The 20,989-nt window shown below is 42.5% G+C and overlaps 1 protein-coding gene across 1 annotated transcript in view; it reads left to right on the top strand.

The window, feature by feature from the left end:
• Positions 1-8,833: 8,833 nt before the first annotated feature.
• PDE1A (phosphodiesterase 1A) overlaps positions 8,834-20,989 on the top strand; it is a 242,230-nt gene continuing 230,074 nt past the window's right edge. Inside the window, exon 1 of the mRNA XM_077829867.1 lies at positions 8,834-8,937. Within this exon, the coding sequence (XP_077685993.1) occupies positions 8,834-8,937 (104 nt within the window). The remainder of the gene's footprint in view (positions 8,938-20,989) is intronic.

Raw genomic sequence — 20,989 nt, 5'->3', positions numbered from 1 at the left:
GAGAATGCCTTTTGAGAAAAATAGGGGCTTAAAATTTCCCTCTGTCCCTGGAGGATTGTATCAACACATAATTATTTTGTTTGCATTGCTTCAGATGTGGGGGAGTGAGAGGTAGGGGGCAGGGAAGAATTCGCATTAGTGCTAGTGATTCATATCTGTTACTCCCTGTGAGGATATGTATACTATTTCTTTAAAACTGTATCAAGCTGCCATGCAGAACAGGACTGGGAGGTTTCTAGGCAGAAGTTCCTCAGCGCAGCCACAAAAGAAGGACAGCGTTACAGCTCCTTCTGTCTTCCTTAATCTAATAAAGTACTTTGTACAGTGTGTCAAGGTTCCTTCCCCACTCTGAACTCGAGGATACAGATGTGGGAACTTGCATGAAAAACCCCCTAAGCTTATTTTAACCAGCTTAGGTTAAAACTTCCCCAAGGTACAAACTATTTTACCTTTTTCCCTTGGACTTTATTGCTGCCACCACCAAGTGTCTAATAAATATATAACAAGGAAAGAGCCCACTTGGAAACATCTTCCCCCCCAAAAAATCCTCCCAAACCCTACACCCCCTTTCCTGGGGAAGGCTTGATAAAAATCCTCACCAATTTGCATAGGTGAACACAGACCCAAACCCTTGGATCTTAAGAACAATGAAAAAGCAATCAGGTTCTTAAAAGAAGAATTTTAATTGAAGTAAAAGAATCACCTCTGTAAAATCAGGATGGTAAATACCTTACAGGGTAATCAGATTCAAAATATAGAGAATCCCTCTAGGCAAAACCTTAAGTTACAAAAAGGCACACAAACAGGAATATACATTCCATTCAGCACAACTTGTTTTATCAGCCATTTAAACAAAACAGAATCTAACGCATATCTAACTAGAATGCTTATTAGCCCTTTACAGGAGTTCTAACCTGCATTCCTGCTCTGGTCCGGGCAAAAACAAAAAAAAACCAGACAGAGAGAACCCTTTGTTTCTTGCCCACTCCAGCTCTGAAAGTATCTTGTCTCCTCATTGGTCATTTTGGTCAGGTGCCAGCGAGGTTATCCTAGTTTCTTAACCCTTTACAGGTGAAAGGGTTTTTCCTCTGGCCAGGAGGGATTTAAAGGTGTTTACCCTTCCCTTTATATTTATGACATGCCCCCCAAATCACAGATAGGGTGAAACACTGGCTGTGATTTCTTCCTGGAGCTCTAGGAGAAAACGGAGTTAATAAGACACATGCACCTCTAAATATACTACCAAGTATATAAAGACTAACAACATTATCCACATCTCAAGGATGATTTTAACCAGTTGATTCTGGGAAACTTTCACGGGAGAGTGCATCAGTCACTTTGTTAGAAGCTCCTGAGATGTGTTGGATGTCGAAATCAAATTTTGGAGAGCTAAACTCCACCGAATAAGTTTTTTGTTATTTCCCGTGGCAGTATGAAGCCACTGTAGTGCAGCATGGTCGGTTTGCAGGTGGAAACGCCGTCCCCAAACATATGGGCGTAGCTTTTCCAGAGTGTAGACAATGGCGTAACATTCTTTTTCACTGACTGACCAGTTGCTTTCCCTCTCAGACAGCTTGTTGCTGAGAAACACTACAGGGTGGAATTCTTGATCTGGACCTTCCTGCATTAAAACTGCTCCCACACCACGCTCGGATGCATCTGTGATTTGTCAAAGTCTGGGGCCCTTAGTACAGGGTCAGACATGAGTGTCGCTCTAAGCTGGTTAAAGGCCTTCTGACACTCTTTGGTCCACTGAACGGCATTTGGCTGTTTCTTTTCAGTTAGGTCTGTCAGTGGGGTGGCGATTTGGCTGTATTGCGGTACAAATTGCCTATAATAACCGGCCAAGCCTAAGAAGGATTGAACCTGTTTCTTTGACTTTGGGACAGGCCACTTTTGGATAGCATCCACTTTGGCCTGTAGGGTGTTGATAGTTCTTTGACCCACCTGGTGTCCAAGGTAAGTCACTCTGTTTAGGCCTATTTGACACTTCTTAGACTTAACAGTTAGTCCTGCCTCCCTTATGCGCTCGAAGACTTTTTGTAGATTTTCCAGGTGTTCTGCCCAGGAATCCGAAAATATGGCCACATTGTCAAGGTAGGCGACTGCATATTCTCCAAATCCCACCAGGAGACCATCTACAAGTCTTTGGAAGGTGGCGGGTGCATTCCACAGCCCGAAAGGGAGTACATTAAATTCATACAGCCCGACATCTTTCCTTGGCGGATTCATCTAGTGGTACTTGCCAGTACCCCTTGGTTAAGTCCAAGGTAGAGATGAACTGGGCCCATCCCAGTTTCTCTAATAGTTCATCTGTGTGTGGCATTGGATAGCTGTCTGGGCAAGTTACACCATTTAGCTTATGGTAGTCCACGCAAGAACGTATTTCCCCATCTGGTTTGGGAACTAGAACCACCAGAGATGCCCATGCACTTCCAGAGGGGCAGATTACCCCCATCTGTAACATATCCTGGATCTCCCATTCTATAGCAGTTTTAGCTTGAGGAGACACCCGGTAAGGTTGGACTTTAATTGGGTGAGCATTACCTGTGTCAATGGAGTGGTATGCCCGTTCAGTCAGTCCTGGGGTGGCTGAGAATGTCGGCGCATAGCTAGTGCACAGCTCCTTGATCTGCTGTCGCTGCATACGCCCAAGGGTCATGGAGAGGTTCACCTCTTCCACGCCACCAGCACTTTTCCCTTCGTAGTAGACACCTTCAGGCCACTTAGCGTCATCTCCTCCCTATAAACTGGGAAACCTTTAATTCTCTGGAATAAAAGGGCTTTAGAGAATGAATATGGTACACCTTAGGCTTTCGGTTGGAGGTGGGGAAGGCTATGAGATAATTAACAGCTCCCAGGAGCTCCTGGACCATGAATGACCCTTCCTATGATGCTTCCATTTTATGGGCCTGGAGCGCCTTTAAGACCATGACCTGGTCCCCTACTTTGAAGGAACGCTTTCTGGCATGTTTATCATACCAGGCTTTTTGCTCTTTTTGAGCATCCTTTAGGTTTTCTTTAGCAAGGGCTAAAGAGGTTCTGAGGGTGTTTTGTAGGTTGGTTACAAAGTCCAGAATGTTAGTTCCTGGAGAAGGTGTAAACCCCTCCCATTGCTGCTTCACCAACTGTATTGGCCCCTTAACCTCGCGGCCATATACAAGTTCAAATGGTGAAAACCCTAAACTGGGATTTGGGATGTGGTACAGCTCTGTAGGCAAAGAGCAACTGCTACAACACTAGGTCCCAATCATTGGAGTGCTCATTTATGAATTTACGTATCATGGCCCCCAAAGTCCCATTAAATTTTTCCACCAGGCCATTTGTTTGATGATGGTAAGGGGTGGCAACCAAGTGATTCACCCCATGAGCTTCCCAAAGGCTTTCCATAGTTCCTGCCAGGAAATTAGTTCCTGCATCTGTGAGGATGTCGGAGGGCCAACCTACCCTGGCAAAAATGTCTGCTAGTGCCTGGCACACACTTTTAGCCCTGGTGTTGCTTAGAGCTACTGCTTCCGGCCATCGGGTGGCAAAATACGTGAAAGACAGTATGTGCTGCTTTCCTCTGGGTGTCTTTTTTGGAAAAGGACCCAGAATATCCACAGCTACTCACTGAAATGGAACTTCAATGATGGGGAGTGGCTGGAGAGGGGCTTTGACCTGGTCTTGGGGTTTTCCCACTCTTTGGCATACCTCACAAGACCGGACATAGGTAGAAATATCCTTGCCTATTCCCTCCCAGTGGAATGACCTCCGCAAATGGTCTTTGGTCCTGTTCACCCCAGCATGGCCACTAGGATGATCGTGGGCCAAGCTCAAGAGCTTTACCTTGTACTTAGTTGGAACTACCAACTGTCTCTGAGGATGCCAGTCTTCCTGGTGTCCACCAGAAGGAGTTTCCTTGTATAAAAGTCCTCTTTCTACAACAAACCTGGATCGATTAGAAGAGCTGAGAGGCGGTGGGTTGCTCCATGCCGCCATCCAAGCTCTCTGGAGGCTTTCATCTGCTTCCTGTTCAGTCTGGAACTGTTCCTTTGATGCTGGAGACATCAGTTCCTCATTGGATTGTGAACCTAGGCTTGGTCCCTCTGGAAGTGATGTAGGGGATGGGGCTGTTTCCATTGACTGTGAACCGCTCTCCGCTGGTGCACTATGTTGGGATTCAGGCTCCAGCTGAGCCTCTTGTGTAGGGTTATCGACTGCTGCCGGTTCAGGTTCTGGGACTGGCTCTGTCTGGGTCTCTGGGACTGGATCCACTACTGCCGTTGCAGACGTTGGCATGGGGTCCAGATCCATCACCTCTGACCGGGTCCTGGTAGAATTTTCCAGAACAGAGCTAGGCGGGACGGCTTGCTTAGCCTGGCTGCGGGTGAACATTCCCACCCTCTTGGCTAGCTTCACATGATTGGCCAAGTCTTCCTCCCACAGCATGGGGATGGGATAATCATCATAGACTGCAAAAGTCCACGTTCCTGACCAGCCCTTGTACTGGACAGGCAACTTGGCTGTAGGCAAATTGAAAGAGTTGGACTTGAAGGGTTGAATTGTTACTTGGATCTCTGGGTCGATTAAATTGGGGTCCACTAAGGAAGCACGGATAGCCGACACTTGTGCTTTGGTGTCCCTCCACACGATGACCTTCTTCCCACCCACACTCACAGTTTCCCTCCGCTCTGAGGGTATCTGGGAGGTATCTGGGCCTGAGGACTTCTGGTGTGATTCCGGTGCAATGAACTGTAATCTGTTGGGGTTCTTGGGGCAGTTGGCCTTCACATGTCCCGTCTCGTTACATTTAAAACATCATCCAGCTGACGGGTCACTGGGGGCGAGGTGGGTTGCTGGAGAACGGTGTGGCAGGATGATAAGGGGTCTGGAGTATTCCTTGGTGTGTAGTTGGGGACTTGGGCTGTAGTAGGGTGTGGTCTGAGGCTTTCCCTTCTGGTATCTGCTCCAACTGTGACCAGGGTTGTTTCTCTCTCCTCCCTCCACCCGTTTTGTTCCAGCTTGCCCCGCCTCTCTGGTGGTCTGGGACTGTTTGTATTGATCATCATAAGAAGCAAGACTTTCTGCTGAGTCCATTTCCTTGTCCCATAAACACTGTTTTATTTCCTCCTTGGACGTATTCAGGAATTGCTCCTGAGCTATCAAATCACACATTCTGTCAAAGCTAGTGACACCCCTGCCTTGGACCCATTTATCTAACAGATTCTTCATCTGGTTTAGATAAAGCCACATTACTTAGTCCAGGCCCTCTCTTAAGGGTTCGAAATTTTACTCTGTATGTTTCAGATGTGATTTGAAATTGCTTTAAAACCAAATCCTTGAACTTATTATAGTCAGAAGCCTCATCAATAGGCATCTTATTGAATATGTCCAGAGCTCTTCCAGTTAGTTTTGCGACCAATGTGGTCATCTTGTGAGCTTCAGGAATTTTATGGAGAGTGCTCAGTGTCTCAAAGGTGAGAAAATATTCAGCAATATCACTGGATTCATCATACCGTGGACATAGTCTCTCCCATTTGTGGATTGTTGGGGAAGGATTGTTAGGGTTATCCAGTAGATTCTGCTCAGCCCTTACCTTCTCCAACTCCAGTTCATGCTTCCTCTCTTTTTCACTCTCCTCCATTTTTTTTCCCTTGCCTCCATAGCTCTCTTGTGAGCAGCTCCTTGGTGTTTTTCTGCCTCTTTCGCTGCCTCCATAGCTCTCCTGTGGACAGCCTCTTTGGCTGTTTCTGTCTTGGGCTCTGTCATGTTTGCTTCTCTGTTTTTAACTAACTTTACACCCGAGAGTTAAAAAAAACAAATAACTTGGCTTGTAAAATTTTGCTGTGCTGTAACCAGATACTTATGTTCTCTGATAGTGATTGTCAGCCTACAGAAAAATCCTAAAAAAACCAAACAAACGAACACATTTGTCTCCAGGCAAATAGACAGAAAACCCCTCTAGTTGCTCTTAGGTAAAAAACAACTTCAGGTCTGTGAAGACTTGTGAATTTCCCTGCAGAAGGTTAACTACCCTGCCTTTAGGTAGAGAAAACTCCAGCTCACAAAAGACAATTCCCTTTTGTCTCTGCTCTGGCCCCCAAGCAGAGACAAAAGAAACTCTAACTACTTTCAGCTTAAAACCTGCTTTCCAGCAGCCCAAAGGGAAAACAATATTTCCTTTTAAAAAAATCTATGCTTCTGGTTCAAAAAATCTCAAATTGATATCAAAATGATTTCAAATTAATCCCACCGCTCCGCCACCATGTCAAGGTTACTTCCCCACTCTGAACTCGAGAATACAGATGTGGGGACTTGCATGAAAAACCCCCTAAGCTTATTTTTACAAGCTTAGGATAAAACTTCCCCAAGGTACAAACTATTTTACCTTTTGCCCTTGGACTTTATTGCTGCCACCACCAAGTGTCTAATAAATATATAACAGGGAAAGAGCCCACTTGGAAACATCTTCCCCCCCAAAAAATCCTCCCAAACCCTACACCCCCTTTCCTGGGGAAGGCTTGATAAAAATCCTCACCAATTTGCATAGGTGAACACAGACCCAAACCCTTGGATCTTAAGAACAATGAAAAAGCAATCAGGTTCTTAAAAGAAGAATTTTAATTGAAGTAAAAGAATCACCTCTGTAAAATCAGGATGTTAAATACCTTACAGGGTAATCAGATTCAAAATATAGAGAATCCCTCTAGGCAAAACCTTAAGTTACAAAAAGGCACACAAACAGGAATATACATTCCATTCAGCACAACTTGTTTTATCAGCCATTTAAACAAAACAGAATCTAACGCATATCTAACTAGAATGCTTATTAGCCCTTTACAGGAGTTCTAACCTGCATTCCTGCTCTGGTCCGGGCAAAAACAAAAAAAACAGACAGAGAGAACCCTTTGTTTCTTGCCCCCCTCCAGCTCTGAAAGTCTCTTGTCTCCTCATTGGTCATTTTGGTCAGGTGCCAGCAAGGTTATCCTAGCTTCTTAACCCTTTACAGGTGAAAGGGTTTTTCCTCTGGCCAGGAGGGATTTAAAGGTGTTTACCCTTCCCTTTATATTTATGACACAGTGTTTAAAGAAAGTGATTGTTTCTGTGGTTCTTCAGTTTTGTCACATGACACTCTTCATTGCAAGCAAAAGTTAGGGGAGGTGTAGATCACACACTGACTTTTTAAAAAAAGCCCCTTTGAAATCTATGGGCCTGATTCCTCTTTCTCTCTTGTGCCTGTGAGAATCAGGAATACTTCTAGTGAAGTCAATGTAACAACACCAATTTAAAACCAGTGCAAGTGAGAGGTGAAACCTGGGAAAGAGATGAAATGCATCAGCTAATGATCTCTCTGATAGAAATCAGTGAGGAAAGAGCAGGGGCCAGTACAGAATAGAGATTAATAGGACATAAAGGGGATATTTTTTAAAAATGTATTTTAATGGAGAGGAAATCATCCATTAGGAAACTTATGAGAAAATGAAGGGAAATGGATAGGGGAACTTCAGTGACAGTGAATTATTGTGATTGTTCTTTTTCTTTTTCCTTGGCATTTTCACCCATCTCTGCCAGCCACTTCAGATGGAGATCACGCATAACCTCACATCTTTGTTACTTTTAAACATACACAATGCTGTATGGTTGAAACCGATGCACAGACAAGCTAGTGGTATCTGGGACTAGTTGGATCTTTCTCCAGAGTTGCAGATCCTTGTCTATTCACAAAACAAGAAGGAAGATGTTTATAAAATAAAGATCAAATTTTTAAAAGCTCTGCAAACACAGTTGAGCAAGCAATAAAACATAGTGATGCAGAGCTAACCCGAGTTCTAGTCAAACAGCAGCTTTGGCTGTGCAACTAAATGCATGGGTCTGCACTGTAGAGACAGAGCTGGCAATCTGCTGCATGGCTGGCAGACCACTTAGTTCTCATTCCTTTTGCTCTTTACATGCACTTAATTTTTTCTCTGGCATGCACAAACAGTTCAACATCAGATTTTGACACACGCAAGCTATTGTCCCAAAGGATTCATTCAGCAGGCTGTCTTGCAGCTGCTGCATTTTCCACCAGTTAAATTGGCAGTTGCCTACTGTGTGGAGTTGCTAGGAGAAGGTGAATAGTCATGATTACAGCATATTCCTTCAATAACAACCTGTAGAGCTCTCTAATTACTCTTCTGAAGGGATTTATACATGTCTTAGAGTCCCAACTTAACGTTTGTTCAGTTATGTTGTTAAGAGGCTGGTAGATATTTATTCCTTGAAGACCAATTCAGGATCACCTAAAGAGACAAAAGCTCTGGCATTTAAGCAGGCGTTCATTTCTTACGGTGGTGCAGCTGATATTGGCTTCTACCGTCTGCTTTCCTATTGCAGCCTGCTTTTCCGACCTGCACAGCAGCAGCAAAAAAAAAAATAATAATAATTTTTTTCTGGACTGCTAAAGTCATTCACATTTCTCCTGCATGGCAATGAATTCTAATACATTTTAAGGAAGCTTTTGTGCTTACGTGCATATACCTACAACAAGTGAAGTGCATGGGGATAGAGCTTGAGCAGTCAGTCAGTGAGTAGTGTAGTAGCTGGCTCACATGTATGGAGTAGACTTGTGAGGTCAGAGAAGCTGTTTATAGTGCTGTATGCTTAGGGGGAGAAAGAGAGTGGATTTGTCTATCAAAGTAAATAGCAATTCAGCCAGAAGCTTTCCTTAGCTTTGTAATTCTGAAATGTTTTGATAGATGAGAGCTGCTACTGTATAACGTGTGGATCCTCTGACGTTTGTAGTGGACTAAGGAATGCTTTTACTTGCTGCTGAGCCTGATTGTAACTGTATTGCTGTAGGACAATTACCATGGGGTCTAGAGCTACTGAAACAGCCCGGGAACTGGAAGGCACCTCTTTAAAGTACCAAATAGGAGGACACGCTGAGAAAATGTGGCAACGGCTCAAAGGAATGTGAGTAGATCCTCTCCTTGTTTTTGTGCTGTTTCCCGGGACGGATCTGTTGCTTTTGAATGTGACTAATCATTACAGGGAGAATTATTTTATAAGCTGATACTAGTATTTAATATCAGAATGAGATGTCTTTTTAAAATATATGGTAGTTATTAGATTCAGTCACCTTGTTTAAGAGACACATGAGCAGTAAAATAACTGTTGCCCAAATCCAAACGCAGGTAACCTCTTGTATCAGTTTACCCACTGCGCTGTGACGTAATTTTGCATGTACTATCTTCAGAATCAGCATTTCTAGAGATATATCATTGTTAGAAATGGTTCCCTTTGAAGCTGGTACTTGTTCCCCTGGAAATGGTGGTACATTTAGGTAAGTATATAGCTGTCTGAGGTACTCAAATTAGCTGTAATTCACACTGCTTGGGCGTGCAGGTGGATTAGCCTATATTGAGAGGGTCTTCGATATTCATAGGGATGCTGTATGATTCCTGTCTTGCATGGATTTCTTTTTTTAAACACTCAGAGGCTTATACAGTCACTAACATAACATCTACAGCATGCAGGCAATTTAAATGCTGAAGACTAAATCCGTTAGTCAGTGTGTTCTGAAAGCCACAAAACTTTAATAGTTTATTTAGAATGGCTGTTGCTCTAAAGACCAATGTCAGATACGTACGTTACTTAAACAACCGTTCCCTTCTTCAGTGTTTTGGGAGCAAGGGAACAGCGTTAGCCTTTGGATGGGGAGGTTTGAAATGCTAAGTTTGAAAGGCTATGCAACAGATGTTATCTAGTGTGTAAATAGCAGAAGGAACATTATTGATTTTAATTTAAAACCTTTGCTACATTACACCATTTAGCGGATTAGATGCACTAGAGTCAGTACAGGAAGGTATAAATTACCAGGCTTCCTATGCCAGCCTGGTTCTTCTGTGTCCAGGGTGGGGATTCATTCTGAGTGTGGGAGGGAGTGTTTTTACCACCTGCTTGCCTGCAGTCTTCCTTCAGTGGAAGACAGCTTTAAGTTTGGTCAGGGTGCTTTAGGAAACCAGCTGGCAAAGACCGTTGGTTACGTGCACTGAATTCTTTGGTCACTCTGTCTAACTCTGCGTGCTTTTGGGACAGTGCAGGCTCCTGTGAACTCCAGCGAGTGCCCTGGTGGTAGAGCTGTTTCAGCCATTTTTTGTGCCACACCTCACCTGATGGAGTTTCTATCACTGGAGACCACTACCAAGCTTTATAGGGACTTCTGTTGGTGTAGACTCTCAGTTGACTTAGTATTTGTAAGGTTCTCTGCAATTACTAGCCTCCTAGAATAAAACTTTTTCTTTCAACTGTCTCTAATTAGTAAATTGAGTCAGTTTTATTATGATAACTAATTAATGTAATAAAAACATCCTCACTCTATACTGCATATCGAAGGAATAAGGTTAATTCCTTTGAGAGTATGTAAAGCAGTGCAAGGAGTTTGAGGCTTATCAAACCCAAAAGAATCTGAAAATCACAATATGCCCATATTGTAAGTAGGAGCCAACCCCATGAACATTGTTCCTCCTATAGGACTTGTTAAAGCTAAAACATTTATTCTAAAACAAAAAAATATTATTTTGTTAGATAGGTGAGCACTTTCCTCAGCCTTTCCAATGATTTCATTGTGAGATTGTGAATATTACAAAGAATATTGGATGAAGTGAGTCTAAAATGTTAATTGTTTTAGGGGAGCTCTTTAAAACCATATTTATTCAAAGCGGGAAATAGTGAGGAAAAGGACTGATTTCAATGTGCACACAGTGGTATTAAAACAAGTGTGTGTTTTCCAGGAATGGGGTGAGTGGGGCAGGACTGCAACATGTATTGTGTTTCTGAAGAAGAATCTTTATTTATAAATTAATTACTACTCAGCTAAGGGAATTGACTTCTCATAGGTGAAGTACGAGATGGTGTCTGTTTAGAGTTATGTTCATTTCCCTTAAGTCAAATTCCAGCACTAGTTGTCCATGAAGGGTTCTCATTGAAGGCGATGGGAGCTATGCTTGTGAGTCCAGAACAGAATTTTACCCCTGGGAGTTCAAGGAAGCCCATGACTCTATCTCAGTTTCATCAGTTTAAAACTGTGGTTTCAATAAGGCTTTCATTGTCACTTGTGAGGAGACAATGAGGATTTCTCTGGCCTGCAAACTGGCTCAAATTGATCTTGGAGTTTCATCTGAGGTTTTTTTTTTTGTATTTAATTTCAATACTAATGAGCTAGGTTGTGTTTAATAGCTGCATGCTGCATCTGTATGCATAGCTGGCTTGTTTTTCTTTTCTGTCAACATTTCAAATATAAGCATTATATATGTAGTTCTGCAGATTATTCCAAGATGAAACACCTTAGTTCAGTCTGAAACCATTTGCCTTTTGATTATCAGTGGAGGGTCCTCTGCAAAACAATATTTTGGAAGTATCGGCAAACGTTATTGTTTGACTAAGTATTAACATGTAAGTCATCAGTCCAGAATCCAACCAGAATAATTGGTTTGGGCATTATGGATGTGGCGGGACAAAAAGAGTTTTTTTCCTTACAGGGAATGGAATGGCTTTGCAGACTCTACCAACCCTGTTGCCCTAATACACTTCTTCTGTGGTGGAGCCCTGGAGATTTAACAACAGTGAAACCTTTGGCCATGCCCCATCTCCATATGATCCATGTGGCCCTGGAGTGACCAGGGACCTGATCTGCAGGCTGTGCAGCGGGTGTGCACCCCTGCCTGGCAACCCCAAATCCATCTGCATTGCTTGTGCATGGAAACTGCTGGCAAGGGGCTGGCCTTTTGTGGCCATGGAGAAGAGGACCAGATTTGCACCAAATGAATGACTGCATAATACTCAATTCCGAGTTCATGGGGTGACGGAGGATTCACAATACCACCTTCCTGGAATAGGAGTGTCTTGACCTGAGTTGCTGTTCCTTGAATTAAGACGCTTTTAGTATTCGAAGTGTGAACTCCAAATGTGTTGGTACTTCAGGGAGAAGACAAAACAAGCTGGTATCTCAACTAATAAAACAAATAATAAATGACAGCCTAATTATTCACTCCTTACACAAACTTAACTTAAAGGAATAGTAGCAGAAGTCTCTGACGCTGCTGGTAGAGCTCATACAGCCCTGAACCGCATACAGTCTGAACTGCAGTTTTATACAAGCATCATTTAATCCCCCATATTTTAGTGTTAGGAGCAAGTTCCACTCAAAGAACTGGAAGCTCATACATGAGAAAAGAATTGATCTTTCATATTGGTATATTTTGCCTCTCTTCATTGTGCTAGAACTGTGGAATCTAAAAGTTTGGGTGGGATTGGATTCAGGGGTATGGTTAGGGTTCATATCTAACTAGAATTATTTATATTATGCAACCTGTAATTGTTTTAGAAGGAGGAAGTGGGCCATGTTCATCACTGCCCAAAGGCCCTCTTGTGCTAGCTTAGCTGGCACACAGGGGCCATTGGGCAGACATAAGCCCTGGCGGGAAATACCTCTGTTGTAGGAACGCCCTTTTCATCTTAGTGCCAACTGTGCAATAGGGGTGGGCTTGGTTGTGTTGGGAGTAGGAGGAGGTGTGGTCAGGTTAGTCCTGCAATCTAGAGATTCTGTTCTCCTGCAGGGGTTCATACAAACTGTTACAGCATGGATACAAAGTGAAAGCAAGGGCTTGCCTTAGTTTGTACCAAAGGCCAAACTGGCCCCTATAGCCCCTAAATAGGGGATGCTCAAGTGGTCTTTCCTCTGCTAGTGCTGGCATCAGTGCAGGGGTGAATCTTCAGTCATTAGTTGATGGAAACATTTAAAAGAATATAGACAGTTGCCTTCCTCAGTTTTTGGTTAATTACCAGGGGAGAACATTTTAAAGGAGAATACATTAGTCATACATTTTTAAGGGGACCAGTGTTTTCACCTTGTCTGACCTCCTTTAACGGCTATAGAACTTCACCCAATGATTCTAGCATCAAACCCATAACTTCTGGTTGAAAAACTATAGGAAACTTTCTCGTATCATACCTAATAAATAAACCCAGTCATCTCTCCTTTGTTTTTCTTAGTTTTCTGTACACATTTTTACTTTATACTGCATTTCGTGCTTAAATTTGTTGGCTTCCTTTTGTCCTTCTGCTCCACATGTTTGGTGGAAGAAAGTTCAGGAAAGTCTAAACAACTGCTACTGCAATTATTACTGTAGCAAACAATGTAATGTCATAAACAGAAGAAAGATGATGGTCTGGAAGGTGGATGGACATGATAAAAATACCTAGCTATAGAAAAATCTCATTTAATGTGTAACTATCTACAGTATTGGGAAATGGGATACAACTTTAGTAGCAATCTAAGTTGCTGCTTCTTTTTTAATGTAAAAAAACCCCTTTAAAGGAAAATCAAAAACATAATTAAGTAGTCTCTAGTCTTCATTTGAACTAAAGCTAAATGGAATTGAAGTAAAATTAAACCTGTTACATGTCAAATATAATGTTTGACCTGAACAGAAAAATTGAGGAAATTTTATAATAATGTACCTAGAATGATATACATTCCATTAAGTCTGTAGTTACAATGAGAGATTTTCCCATTATCAATCATGAACTTGTTCTTTTGATTTCTAAAGGTTAAAATAAAATGTTGCTGTGTCTGTTGGTTAAGCAAGACTTTTTATGTGCATAGCTTTGTAACCTACAAACATGATTTTTTTGATTATTGTTCAGTCACCGTAGATGTTTTAGTACTTCAGTTGCATAACCATGTTAGCACTGTAGAGGGACCGGAGTCCTGGCTTAGTCATATTATGACAATAATATTCTTTTGCCATTAGAAAAACAATTCACCTATTGTAATGTACAGGAGGCATAGTTACGTGTTCCAGTTCACATTCAGTCTTGCCACAAGTCAAGACTGGTTTTGATGGATAGGTTAAGATGGAGTCCTACAGTCTACAACGGGTGGATGGATTGTGTGGAGAACTCTATTGAAATAGGTTGTAAAACTGCAGAGTTAGGGCCCTACTTTCTAACTTTCCTATGCTATGCCTAGGAATGCCAGTTGCAGGGCTATATATATAGGTCACATCATTCCAATTTTTATGTATTACTGGACCATAGAGCGTAAGCAAAGTGAGATATTGTAAGGGATACTTTCTTGAAGATATATGGAGGGATTGTATTTAAAGTTGTCTTTTTATTTCAAAATTATTAAAAAGAACAAATGTCTAAAATATTACTTTAATGTAAAGAGTTGACAACTAATTTATAATACAAACAAGCAATAAAATCAATGACCTACAGTTTTCTGCTAAGCTCAGACTTCTACTTTCTTCCACATTAGATTTAGCAGTTTCTAAACTCTACTAAAAGATGTTTCCTTGTCTGTGTAACTCTGCCCTTTATGTAGGAAGGGATTACACATAATCCATCACCTAAATAATTATATTCTCCCTCTTCATACGACCACTTCCCCCTCAACGTAACTTGCAGGTGCTGCAGACTGTTTAATACAAACCCTTTAATATACAATTCCTTTGGTAAACCCACATTCTTTACTTTAGTCAATAAAATGTCTACAACAAAATGGTCACTTAATTATTAAACTGCATTTCCCCAAAAGCCATCGTCTAGAGTTCACATTAACCTTCCTTGTATAAGAAGCCTCTGTTTCTGGTGGTAACTCTACTACACAGAGCTGTAGAATGCAATTTACATACTTGGGTTGTGGGGCACCTGTATACAAGTCTTTTTCCTAATTTAAAACAAAATGATCACAATTATGGCATCAAGGCTATTAACGCTATACTAAACTTGCCCTTTAATTAACAGAAATCTATTCCGTGGTTATATTTCAGGCTTAAAACATGTAGAAAATAGTTAAGTTAATTCAAAATAACCTACTCCTTACCTTAGAACAGCTGTTACATTAGTTTCTTTCTGGGAGGGAGTTTGGGTGCAGGAGGGGGCTCCAGGCTGGGGCCGAGTGTTGGGGTGCGGGCTCTGGGAGGCAGTTTGGTGCAGGAGGGGATTCTGACTTGGGGCAGAGAGTGGGGGTGCGAGGTGCAGGCTCCGGCCAGGAGGTGCTTACCACAGGTGGCTTCCGGCCGGCGGCACAGCAGGGCTCAGGCAGGCAGCCTGACTGCCATAGCATCCCGGAAGCGGCCGGCTGCTTGCACATCTCTGCGTGCCCCTTGGGGGAGGGGGACAGTATGTCTCTGTGCACTGCCCACGTCGGCCGGCAAGCTCCACCCCTGCATACTCGCTGCCTGATACTCTACCACCGGAAGCCAGACAATCCTGAGGCTTAATCTAGATTCTGACGCTGAGTCACTAGAGGTATGTGTATACAGCCTATGGCGGTGAGCCTCCCCACCCCGGTGGACAGACTTGGGTGAGCAGGTCTTGCGGTAGTGCTGTAGAAATAACTGTGTAAACATGGAGCAGGTCCTCTCATGGAGCAGGTCCTCAAAGAATTCATGGAGCAGGTCCTCAAAGAATCAATCCTGAAGCACTTGCATGAGAGGAAAGTGATCAGGAATAGCCAGCATGGATTCACCAAGGGAAGGTCATGCCTGACTAATCTAATCGCCTTTTATGATGAGATTACTGGTTCTGTGGATGAAGGGAAAGCAGTGGATGTATTGTTTCTTGACTTTAGCAAAGCTTTTGACACGGTCTCCCACAGTATTCTTGTCAGCAAGTTAAGGAAGTATGGGCTGGATGAATGCACTATAAGGTGGGTAGAAAGCTGGCTAGATTGTCGGGCTCAATGGGTAGTGATCAATGGCTCCATGTCTAGTTGGCAGCCGGTGTCAAGTGGAGTGCCCCAGGGGTCGGTCCTGGGGCCGGTTTTGTTCAATATCTTCATAAATGATCTGGAGGATGGTGTAGATTGCACTCTCAGCAAATTTGCGGATGATACTAAACTGGGAGGAGTGGTAGATACGCTGGAGGGGAGGGATAGGATACAGAAGGACCTAGACAAATTGGAGGATTGGGCCAAAAGAAATCTGATGAGGTTCAATAAGGATAAGTGCAGGGTCCTGCACTTAGGACTGAAGAATCCAATGCACCGCTACAGACTAGGGGCCGAATGGCTAGGCAGCAGTTCTGCGGAAAAGGACCTAGGGGTGACAGTGGATGAGAAGCTGGATATGAGTCAGCTGTGTACCCTTGTTGCCAAGAAGGCCAGTGGCATTTTGGGATGTATAAGTAGGGGCATAGCGAGCAGATCGAGGGACGTGATCGTTCCCCTCTATTCGACATTGGTGAGGCCTCATCTGGAGTACTGTATCCAGTTTTGGGCCCCACACTACAAGAAGGATGTGGATAAATTGGAGAGAGTCCAGCGAAGGGCAACAAAAATGATTAGGGGTCTAGAACACATGACTTATGAGGAGAGGCTGACGGAGCTGGGATTGTTTAGTCTGCAGAAGAGAAGAATGAGGGGGGATTTGATAGCTGCTTTCAACTACCTGAAAGGGGGTTCCAAAGAGGATGGCTCTAGTCTGTTCTCAATGGTAGCAGATGACAGAACAAGGAGTAATGGTCTCAAGTTGCAGTGGGGGAGGTTTAGATTGGATATTAGGAAAAACTTTTTCACTATGAGGGTGGTGAAACACTGGAATGCGTTACCTAGGGAGGTGGTAGAATCTCCTTCCTTAGAGGTTTTTAAGGTCAGGCTTGACAAAGCCCTGGCTGGGATGATTTAACTGGGAATTGGTCCTGCTTCGAGCAGGGGGTTGGACTAGATGACCTTCTGGGGTCCCTTCCAACCCTGATATTCTATGATTCTATGATTCTAGACAGTGCTTTGAAGTTGTGGCTCAGGCTCTGAAGCCCACCCAACTCCCTAGGCATCAGAGTCTGAGCTGCAACTTCAAATCTCTGTCTACACAGCTATTTTTAAAGGGTGAGGTCTGTTGACCCAGGCTGGGACGTGTGTTCCCACAGTGTAGACATACCCTGCGTGGCCTCAGGGAAGGCATTTGACGCATCTGATTCTGTTTCCACATTTGTGAAACAGATAGAATAATACTTGGGTTTAGAGTCATAGTGTAAACCAGTCAGATGTGGTGTAATTCCTGAAAGCACTGCACAACTTCCAGGAATATTTGTTGCATTAGCTGTTACAAAAGAAAGGGCAACCCTGACTTCACCTACAGGACTGCAAATATCACTGAGTTCAGAACAACCCAGGGTCAGGATAGCTAGTGGAAAAAGAAAGTAGCTGGGTTGTTCTTGTTGTTTGGACTCTAAACTAATAAATGCTTGAGGGGGCATTTCTATCTCCAGTCTTTAAAGGCTTTTTTTTAAAAAAGCCCAATGATATAAGATTGGGCAAGTTGGTCTAATTTCAGACCTCTCAACTTTGCCAGTGTATCTTTAAATATTGCTTATTGGAGAACGGAAAATTAAGCATCAGGCTACTGTTTTTGAATTAACTTTCTGGACTAATGGATCTGTATAAACAACCTCTCAAAACACACACCTGCCCCGCGACAATTTCACAACATATGACCATCTCTCCTCCGCCAGGAAGCGATATAAATAAAAGAACCAAAGACGTGAATGGGCTGTAGCTCAGGCCTTATGTATAGAGTTGATTACACCCTCTGTATAGAAGTGTTCATAATCACAATACGCAGCAATTGGCTGGACTCTTTGCAGTATGTTGTCAGTGCTAGCCGTGAAAAGAGAACAGCAGTAGTGCTGGTTGAATGTAATCCATCCAATACATTTTGGGGCCAATTTTGTTGTTTGTTGAATGACTCTTTTCAGCAGTGGAAGCTTGCTTATTTCTAGTGAGACCTGTTGAGACATGGTAGAGTTTCAGGTCTAGCGCAATAGTGACCATCCAAGCATAATGCATGTGTTCTTTGGTGCAGTGTTCTTTAACAGGCAGAGATCTAAAGAAGGATTTTCTCCTATGTAAGTCCTCCTGCTCCATTTGACATTGGCTGCAGTTTATTTGACCCAACCTATTTGCAGACTTTTGGCGCCCCCAGGAAAACAAGTAGCCTCTATAAATATTATTTGGACATTTCTTTGGTATGAATTTTCCTGATATAGTGTGTTTGGAGGCAGTTACATTGGAACGGTTCACTGCTGGAGTGATTTATGCCAGAAGACACTAAGAAATAGACTGCAATGCAGTATTTACTTTTCTTTTCTTGTTCATACACTGTATTGAAATACTTCACGGCGTGTGAGAATTCAAAGGAGGCGAAGCCATTGTAGGTCTTACTGTTGTTTAACTCTGCAGAGCTAGTTAATGAATCCGTATCAAACATTACTTTTCCTGCACAGTTGTGTATTGTGTTTCATCTCTTTGTTTTGAATGGTTTGTTTCCTTAGTGAAATGTTCTCTCACCTCTCTATTTTTAAATTGTTTTTATAAAAAGGACTGATGACTGTATGACTCTTCTTCCTTCTTACTGTAGCAGTATGTGAATATGCTCTGTGTTTCCTAACCCAGACTATTCTAAATTGAGACAACTGAGGGGCAACCACCCTGATCTCTGTCATTGATCTCGGATGGAGTTGGGAGTTGCAAGTGTTCACCCCTTTAAAGAGTCTTGGAATCTTTCACCTGTTAGTGGCATCTGTTCAGATCTTAGTGCACAGATAACCAAATCGCAATATGCGCCACTCCACTGAACTCCACTAGACCTGTGTGGAAACTGAAATTCCCATTCCACAGGCAATTCTGAAATTTGAGACATGAAAATCCTTCTGAAATGAGACAAATAATCCAAATTCTGAAATTTCCAGCGGAATCCCAAAATCTTTTTTTGAAAAAATTAAAATGACAAATTGTTTTGAGCTGTTCAACATGTTTTTGAGGCTCCACAAGGTGTCTAGGGCTCTGGCAGCCTGCTGTGTGGGGAGCCTGGGGCTTGAGAGCCAGGGCTTCCAGACTTTCTGAGGGACTATGAGCTCTGGCTCCAGGGCAGTCCACCTTCTGAGCTGCCCAAAAGCCAAGAAGCCTTGTAGCCCTAGCTCTGAGGCATCCCAGTAGGCAGGTTGTTGAGGAGTAGGGGAGCTGCAGAGATGGGAATTATTTTCCTACACAACATTTTCCCATGGAAAGTGAGTTTTCTGTTGGAAAGTAATTAACATCAGCTCTAACTATCACCCTGGTCAGTCTCCGCAGATAGACCAAGGATTGGATAGGCCACTGAGATTTGAATGCCCCTCTCTACCCCTGGAGGTGCTTCATCATTTGTTGAGGCATTATGTAAAGTTTCCTCTGCCACCATTCCTGTTCTCTAGTAAAATGGGAGACCAGACTCCAGAGCTATCGAGCTGACCCATGTCTTAACTCAAAAATAGTTCAAATTCAGGGAGACGTTGGATGAGCAGACTAAGGGCTTGATCCTACACATTGTGAGCTTTGTCATTGACTTCACTGTCAGTGGGTGCAGGACCTATTAGCAGTGCTTGGAATCAAGCATAACAAAGTGCCTTTCCCAACACAGTGCTGCAAATAGACACCTCTGTCATAACTAGCAGCCCCCTTTTTATTTCATTCCTCAGCCTATTGAGCAAACACTATTAATTTGTTTATTTTGAGAAAATAGGGACTAGAATGAGACTACTAAGCTTATATACATAAGACACAATATACTGATTATTTTAAGTACTGATTAAGAACTAATGATTAAGAACTAATGATTATACTGATTAAGAACTAATGTTCTTTTTCTGTGGAGGTCCTGATTTGGATACAAGCACAGTTAAGAGGCAGGTGCTGGACATACAGTGCTGAGCAAGAGCACTTACTTTTGGGGTATATGCTTGCTTCTTTAGACTGTCCCCTATCATATTGTTTGTGTTGCACTGAAATATGCTGTAATAAGACTCTATAACTTCTGTCATCTGAGACCTTCATGGAAACAAGCTAGTCATCTCCTGAGGCCATCTCAGGAAGTAAAACTATAAATAAAGTATATGGTAGAAAATAAGTGGGAACTGTAACTTAGAAGTGGCTACTGCTGTTTTCTGACTTAGGTGCATTTTAAAATGTTTGGAATGTTTCATACTTAACCTTTTGTGCAATCTAAGTACCTACTTTATGGGTAGATGGATTGCACTATTTGTGAGAAACAGCATGCCTTTGAATTCCATCTCCTTCCTAATGAATTCTAAACAGACTGATTTTAATATTAATTGCTCTTTTGAAAACATCAGTTGGTTACATGCCACAATGAGACTTTTTATAAAATATGCATTTAAACAGATCAGTGATAGGTGCAATTGTTTCCCCTAATAAACTGGAAGTTATTAGATAGTATGAGTTAAAATAATTTGTTTTGAATCATTGTGTAGTTAATATGAATTGCACATTGGAAAGTGATTGTGTTCATTTAAATCCTGGAACTTCTCTACGCTGCCAACAACACAAATGAATATAATGCATATGAATTCTTGCATGAAAGGGTTAATATGTTTGGGCTCCATATGCTTCTGAACTTGCATAATTAGCTTCCTGGCTTTGTAACAAATAAAACTGTGAGCAACTCATACAATTAATTTGTTGGGTGAGTTATGTCAGACAAACTTTAGCATAGTAGGTAGGAAAAGATTGGTAATAAACGTGAAGCCAATAAATCAGAAATTACATTTCAATAGATGCCAGACAGAGAGGGCGCGGGACCAGTAACACCTGATTCTGAGTTTGTAACCCTCCCCTCCCACCAATACACGCACTTTCCTTGGCTACAAATATGTTACTTCTAGCTTTGGTTATATCCTTTGGCATGCCATGGGTCATGAATAGGGACCCCTCTCCTCACTACTGTGCATGGCAGGTGGCTCACATATTGTGTAAAGATGTAAATGGCACATGGGTTGATGGGAACAGTGATATGCCCACATGGCAGATGAGGGGAAAAGGAGGGTGGTGTTTGGAGGCTAACAGAGAAACAGCTGCTTGTCTGCTCTGTAGATGGGGCCCTAGCCTAGCCAAAATCTTAGAACACCCTTAGAGAAGTTTGTAGCTAAATCCAAACTTTCTGACTAGCTCTTATCTCTGTAATGT

Source organism: Eretmochelys imbricata, chromosome 11, assembly GCF_965152235.1.
Source record: "Eretmochelys imbricata isolate rEreImb1 chromosome 11, rEreImb1.hap1, whole genome shotgun sequence".
Lineage (NCBI taxonomy): Eukaryota > Metazoa > Chordata > Testudines > Cheloniidae > Eretmochelys > Eretmochelys imbricata.
Note: the sequence above shows the minus strand (reverse complement) of the source record. Positions and strands in the feature narration are given on the sequence as shown.